Below are 7,558 nucleotides of genomic sequence, written 5' to 3' on the forward strand. Positions count from 1 at the left end.
ATTTCACAAGATTAAACAATTTCATGAAAAAAATTTCATAAGATTAAACAATGAAATTGACGGATGAGAGTAGTTTTTACGGTTTTTACAAATTGAAGTGGTTTTCATTTGATCGCTCCTCTCTATATATATATATACATAAGTGTATTCGCGTAATGCAGCGAGATACATCATGATTTTAATATTTCATTTTATTTTTTATCTCAGTCGATGTTATAATATGGCTTTATGTGATTTTGAGAAAGCGATGATGTTTTTATTTTTGAATAAAATATATGTTTGAAGATATCAAAAAAATTTGACTAAAATATATCGATATTAGTATCAAATTAACTATTTAGAATTCCTCATTTTTTTGTGTAATTTTTTAATTCAATATTTTTATAATTTAATTTATGTATAATAACGAAGTAATTTATATTTGGTTTAATAATATAATTTTTTATAAAGATAATAATTATTTATTTTGTTGGAACTCGATAATTATTCTAATTATATTTAAGATTTTTTATATTTTAAAATGAGATGTTCATCATCTATTTGATTATGTTTATCCGCAGTTATTTATACGAATTTCAAACATCGAGCTTTAATAAGTTGTACTTATGCATAATTACTTGTAATCTTGAATTTAAAGTAATATGCATCTATATACAGTACTTTATGCATAACAAAAATATATCGATATTCGTATCAAATTAATTATTTAAAATTCCTTATTTTTTGTGTAATTTTTTAATTCAATTTTTTATTATAATTAATTTAGGTACAATAACGAAGTAATTTATATTTGGTTTAATAATATAATTTTCTTATAAAGATAATAATTAATTATTTTGTTGGAACTCGATAATTATCCTAATTATATTTTAGATTTTTTATATTTTAAAATGAGATGTTTATCCTCTATTTGATTATGTTTATCCGTAGTTAGTTATACGAACTCAAAAATCAAGCTTTGATAAGTTGTACTTTTGCATAATTTACTTGTAATCTTGATTTTAAGTAAAGATTGGTTTTATTATCTGCAGTTAGTTACATGAATTCAGATATGAGATGAAATCGTTTAGGGATAAACGGGTTTAAGAGTTTTTAAGAGTTTTAGCCAAATGTTTTATAAGATAGTATAGATATATATATATATATATAGAGAGAGAGAGAGAGAGAGAGAGAGAGTTTGTTTCAAATACAACTCATCGCATTTGTACAACCAATGCAACCCAATATATTGAGATATTTATGGAAATGATGAAAGTTCATTTATTATGATTTGAATATTTATGGAAGATGAATATGGTTCATTAATTATGATCGATACTTTATATTATGAAACAATAAAAACTTCTATGAAATCACATATTAATTAAATGAAATGGACGGTTGAGATTGAGTTGTATTGGTTGCACAAATGTTAAAGGTTGTATAATAACCAATCTATATATATATATATATATATAGAGAGAGAGAGAGAGAGAGAGAGAGAGAGAGTTTGTTTCAAATAAAACTCATTGCATTTGTACAACCAATGCAACCCAATATATTGATATATTTATGGAAATGATTAGAGTTCATTCATTATGATTTGAATATTTATGGAAGATGAATATGGTTCATTAATTATGATCGATACTTTATATTAGGAAACAATAAAAACTTCTATGAAATCACATATTAATCAAATGAAATGTACGATTGAGATTGAATTGTATCGGTTGCACAAATGTCAAAGTTTGTATAATAACCAATCTCTCTCTCTCTCTATATATATATCCAAATGTCCTTGACGCAAAAAATAAGATCAACATTACTGTAACTGTTATGACCACCCCAACTCTGAATGTTTTTTATCCGTATCATTTTTGTTTCGATCTTTACTTTCACTGGCATTTTCAATAGGACCAAGATTGCCCATTGATTTACTTAGCCTACATTTGTGTTCAAACTCCGTCTTAAATAACATCGCATTGAACCACCATCTTTTCATACAATTTTATTGGTTATAAAATAATTAGGTTTAAAAGACCAAAACAATGAAGCATCATATCTAAAGTATTTTAGTAAGGTTATATGACTTTTTTGTATGTCTTACCAAAAAATTTAGGACACCTTTTAAAATAAAATGTTTTATTAAGGGGTGTTTAAGATTGTTTATTTGAACCAACTTATATATATATATATATATATATATATATATATATATATATATTACAAAATCACTTATCAACTTATTATAAATTAGAAGAATTTGACTTCTTAAAAAATTCGTTATTACCAGTTTGACACCGGTATAAATTGTTTATCCAAACACTCAAAAATACTTATTACCGGTGTCACACCGAAATAAGTCAATAAGCTATTTTTATAAGCAATCCCAAACACCCATGGTTAATTTTGATGTCCTATAAAATGCAATTTTCTGGTAGTGCATGTTTAATTTTCGATTAAATATATCGTACAAAATCGATTTCCACTCACCAAGTTTATTAAATCATGGCTAAATTATACATTTTAAGAGACACACATAGAGAGAGAGAGGATCAAACTAAAAAAATATCAAAACACGAAAATAACTAAAACACGTATGATTCTACATTGAAATCACATTTGATCACGATCAAATCGCCACTTATTCTAAGTAATATCTTAACCCTTAAGCCAATTCAATATCTTAATTCTTACGCCACAATCGCCAGCCTCAAAATGTAACCCACAGTGACCATTACTCTACTTAATTAAGTTCAGGAATGTTGTGGATGTAAACCACATGGACGAAAACTGTAGTTTAAGATGGGGGTGATTTTTAAAGAATGTGAGGCTCAGATCTGTAAATAATCACACAAAGAAGATAAATCCCCCATGGCTGCAAATGGTTGCCCTGCCAAGAAGCGAATAATCTTTAACTTTGATCGAATCCATTTAGATGCATTCAGATTCATCATCACAGCCTCTTAGAATCACTAAAAATGGTATCTTCTCTACTATAAAGAATCGTAGAGAGGAAACCCGGAAAACTGAAAACCCCAAAAAGCACATGAACGTAGTCTGTAATTTTACAAAAATACTCCTTCCGTCCCAAAATTAATGTCCACAAGAATAGGTCATTTGTAAAATGAGCATCTATAGAAGGTTATATACCTAAATAACACCAACAACAACAACAGTTGATTAGTCGACAAGCATAGCGGGTTAGATATCCAAGTTAATAAAAAAAAAACAGTTAAGAAACTGTTGATCTTGTGTTTAGATAAAGCTTCCAAATAGAAGGGTTGTTGATTTCAAGAAAAAATCATCAGCCACAAAGAAGGATGTTTGACTAAATAAAGTCAAAATCTGAGTTCCCTCTGAATGAGAATGCTGACTAACTTGGATCAGAAGCTCGGAGGAAAAAGAAAGCTTTCAACGTCAATAAAAATTCAAGGCTCAGATTTGTGAAACAATCGAACAAAGAGGATAAAACCGCCAAGGCTGCAAACTAAATGGTTGCATTGTCGAAGAACAAATACAATCATGTCTTCTTTCTTTCACATAACCATTTGGGTCACCCTGCCAAGATGCGAATTATCTCTAACTTTGTTCATCATCATAGCCTCTTAAGAGCATATCCATCATATTTTGGCAAGATAATCCACTCATTTAATAGAAGAGATGGACAAGAAATCTTAGGGGCAGTTTGATAAAGTTGTCTGTGCAGATTAATACATGAGAAGGTTTTTTCCATAGATAGAAGCACCATATTTTTTTAACTGGAAGAGACAGGTTTGTATAGCCAACCAAAATAAGACACTTTTTATATCATTAAGCCACTACAAAACAGTCATGTATAGCTGACCGAATAAGCAATGACATGAGTATCATTAAGCTCATTAAGCGGCTAACAAACAGGCCCTTAGTGAGGGACCAAGAGTGTAGTTTACTCTCAACAATTATAACAACAGCAACAGCAACATCAACAGCAAATAAACTGCTAATCTATGTGAAGGGTTGTTGATTACCAGGAAAAAATCATTGGCCACAAAGAATGATGTTTGACCAAATGAAGTCAAATCAGACTTTGGTACGATCAGAGAGGGCCAACCACCCTTAGGAACCATCATCTTCATCCCCTCTGAAAATGCCTCATGTTATCCGAGTGTGGAGTTGTTTACATTACAAACCGAAATGCATCCTTTCAATCCACTTTTGGAGGAACAATGAAATTGGATGAGGCTCAGATCTGCAGATCTGGGTTCGGACAAAGGGGATCAGAAACCACCATGGCTGCAACACCATTCAGGTTGCCCCGCCAAGACACTTGCCAAGTTTCACCCAGTGCCGAGAACCCCATGCTCAGAAATGTCAAATGCAGAAAAATATCATCACAGCCTCGATAATGTTTCAGTAACCATGGTGCCTGATTGGTTTGAGTTTGAGCTCTGAAGGTCAAAAGTGTCTGAAGGTCCCAGTTCAAATCCAAGAAGGAATAAAAATTTCCTTCGACAAAGCAGGTGGTCGCCTAGGAATAGTCGTCTTGCATAGCGGGTTAAATATCAAGATTAATAAAAAAAAAATGTTCTAGAAAATGAGTAACACAGGGTCGGTTGAAATATGTGAGGCTCAGATGTAAACAATCAACAAAGAGGATAAATCCGCCATGGCTGCAACTTACTGGTTGCAATAACAAAGAACAGAAACATTCATGTCTTCTTTCTCTCACATAACCATCCCGGTTGCCCAGCCAAGATGCGGATTATCTCAGATTTTGATCGAATCCACTCAGATGCATTCAAATTCATCATCACAGCCTCTAAGATGCTCAATGGTTTTTCATAAATGGACCAAAAACCTATGAAAAATCCAAAGCGACAGAATGGTTATTTTGGTCAGCAGAGAAGGCAGCACTCTTGTTCAGCTGGTGAAGATACTGACAAATTAATTACGCTTATAATCTGCAGATCGGAAGCCAGCTTTTCGAACTTTGGTCTTTTTAATCTTCACCTTCACCCGTACACCATCATTTATTACAGACTGAAGCACAATTTGAAGTTTCCCCTCCAATTTCTCACCCTTTCTGGGTGTATAAACCACATTGTGAATATCATCAGCCAAAGCTCTTTGTGCTAATACTTTCCCAACAGCAGCACAAGCAGCAGCATTTCTAGTTGAACCCAGATCAAATTTCATGTCCTTAGAAATAGAATGTGCAACAGCAACAACTTTGCTCGTTGCTCGATGAACAATGCACGCTCGTATAGATGCTTTTGAGATGTAGATATCCAAACAAAATGGCTCATGGTATGGCGCTGTAAGTTGATTGAAAGTTGGAACCCTTTGCTTCTTTTCAATRAAAGATCCTTCVGGTWTCTCCATCTCATCAAACATGGAAATCCCGTAATTATTTCTTGGGTTTCCATTCATTTTGCTTTCTCTAATCTCATCTTTTCTTTTTGAAACATTTTCAACCATAKWGCCCGAAGTTGAATTTGGGTTCTCTTTTGCCTTGCTCTCCCWCWGATCAGTCTTCYTTTTAGAAGATTTCCTCCTGTGGAAATCAATATTGTACTCTTCATACTCTTTTGAATCTCTGTCAAGCTTATAAAACAGATTTCCACATATTCTCAAATCRWCAATTTMATCAAAATCAGGGTCAACTGAGTTTCGAGGTGTATCATTAGCCACTTGAGCATGAGAAGCGTTAGTTACCAGAGATGGGGCAGTAGCATCTTTCCAGGCATTCGCAAAACCTGTTGAAACTTGCCAAGTCTCATCGTCAACAATGTCAATTTTGTAATCATTGGATTGATCGCCAATTTTTGAATACAATGGGGAACGATGAAGGCTGTCATCATAACATGAAGAAGTGGTTTCAACTTTCGACCTAAGAAGCGAATCACAAACAGCTTCTGTTCTATTATGGACAGCCCGCAAGATACTTAAAAAAAGGCCATGTTTTTTTGGTTGAAAATGATAGCCTGCAATTCCTCTAAAGATGATTGTGCTTCTAACAAACATGCAGATCATCTTGTTTGGTTGTACTAGTAAAAACCAAATTCAACTTTTAGCAAGAACCATCAAACTGAGTAGTTAACCATAAAGTTGGTAGTGAATCGTCCAACATTCTAATAAAGAAACATCAAACAGTTGGTGTGGAAAACCAGAATTAGCAGACCTTCAGTTGAAAGGATAGCAAGAGGCCAAACAGAAACTTCGGGCCAATTCAAAATAACCCTAAATTTCCTAAAATGAAAGGTACTGTCAAACACGCTTAAAAGCTATCGAAGAGAGTTGAATCACCCACATGGATGTTGTAGTTGACGCCAATGGCTTCCTGCTGTCATACAGACCAAAACGAAGAAAACAAATTAATTACATAGGATCATTTGTAAAATTACCCTACAGAAAGAGACTATTTATTAGTTATTAAGGTCAGGAAGATAAAGCTTTTCAATATTATAGGACAAGACCAAGATAAAAACAAATGCATTACTAAAAATGTAACAGTAAGACTTTTCTGTTGTTTTGTAGGGAAAAAAACGCAACAACAATAGCAACAACTAGCAGTGGATGGATAGCAATCAAAAATAGAAGCAGAAAAGCATGCAATAATCAGGATCCAGGGCAGTCCTCTTAATTTTTAAATGTCATTATGTAAATTAGTCAATTGTGTATACAACCTTACAAGAACAAAACAATCTTTTAGGACAACGCTAAAAAGAGGTAACTTTGAACTCATGTTACATGAAGGAGTGAGCATATGATACAATACGATACACAAACGATTGACTCAGATTAATCACATATAGTCATATACATCCAGCAACCTTGAAACAACTTATACCTACAGAAAATTTATTTCCCCCTATTCTCTTTTCTAGGGAAAGTTTATATATTTTTTTTTATTAACCTGGATATCCAACCCGCTATGCGAGCTGACTAATCCCAAGGTTGCAGATAGCCCGGAGTCACCGCATTTGAACCTCCGTGGCCACAAGGGGATTTTTATTCCTCCTTGGATTTGAAACTGGGACCTCCCGGTACTTTTGACCTTTGAAGCCAAGCTCAAACCAATCAGGCACCACCCTTGTAATTGGGAAAGTTTATATTGTCTTCAGGGCCGGCCCTGATATTTTGGATGCCCACGGCGGAAAGTCAAAAAAATGCCCCTTATAGTGAAAAAAAAATTCAATCACAAGTATATATGAGGATATTTTTAACTTTAAAACAACATGAATAATCGGTATTCATTTTTAGATAAGGCTTGAAACATAAATAGTTAAGAACAAGAATATGAGAAAGAGACTTTAAGAAATGAACCTCATGCATGGAATTGTCTTTAGTTGTAGAGTTTTGACCAAGTGCAAGTGATTCAGGCATCACATATATCCTAATAGCATCAAGGTGTGTGCTAACACGTCCATGAAATCCACCCCATGGTCCATGACTTATGCATCCTTCATAATTGGTTTTATCTCCCTACAAACCATCCAAAAGAATAAGAACACATAAATCGGTACCATCGTATATATTCTTCAAGTAAAACACAACAAAAGATATAACTAAAACCTTACCATGAGACTATTGA

General features: G+C 33.2%; 1 protein-coding gene across 1 annotated transcript; it reads right to left on the reverse strand.

Annotated features, from left to right (window-relative positions):
- Positions 1 to 4,582: 4,582 nt before the first annotated feature.
- On the reverse strand, positions 4,583 to 5,997 carry LOC112501852. Its single transcript, XM_025105585.1, has one exon. The coding sequence runs from the start codon at positions 5,995 to 5,997 to the stop codon at positions 4,909 to 4,911; it is 1,089 nt and encodes a 362-aa protein (XP_024961353.1). The 3' UTR covers positions 4,583 to 4,908.
- Positions 5,998 to 7,558: the final 1,561 nt, after the last annotated feature.

The sequence above is a fragment of the Cynara cardunculus genome, unplaced genomic scaffold, assembly GCF_001531365.2.
Source record: "Cynara cardunculus var. scolymus isolate 2C unplaced genomic scaffold, CcrdV1 Un_Scaffold_634, whole genome shotgun sequence".
Classification (NCBI taxonomy): Eukaryota; Viridiplantae; Streptophyta; class Magnoliopsida; order Asterales; family Asteraceae; genus Cynara; species Cynara cardunculus.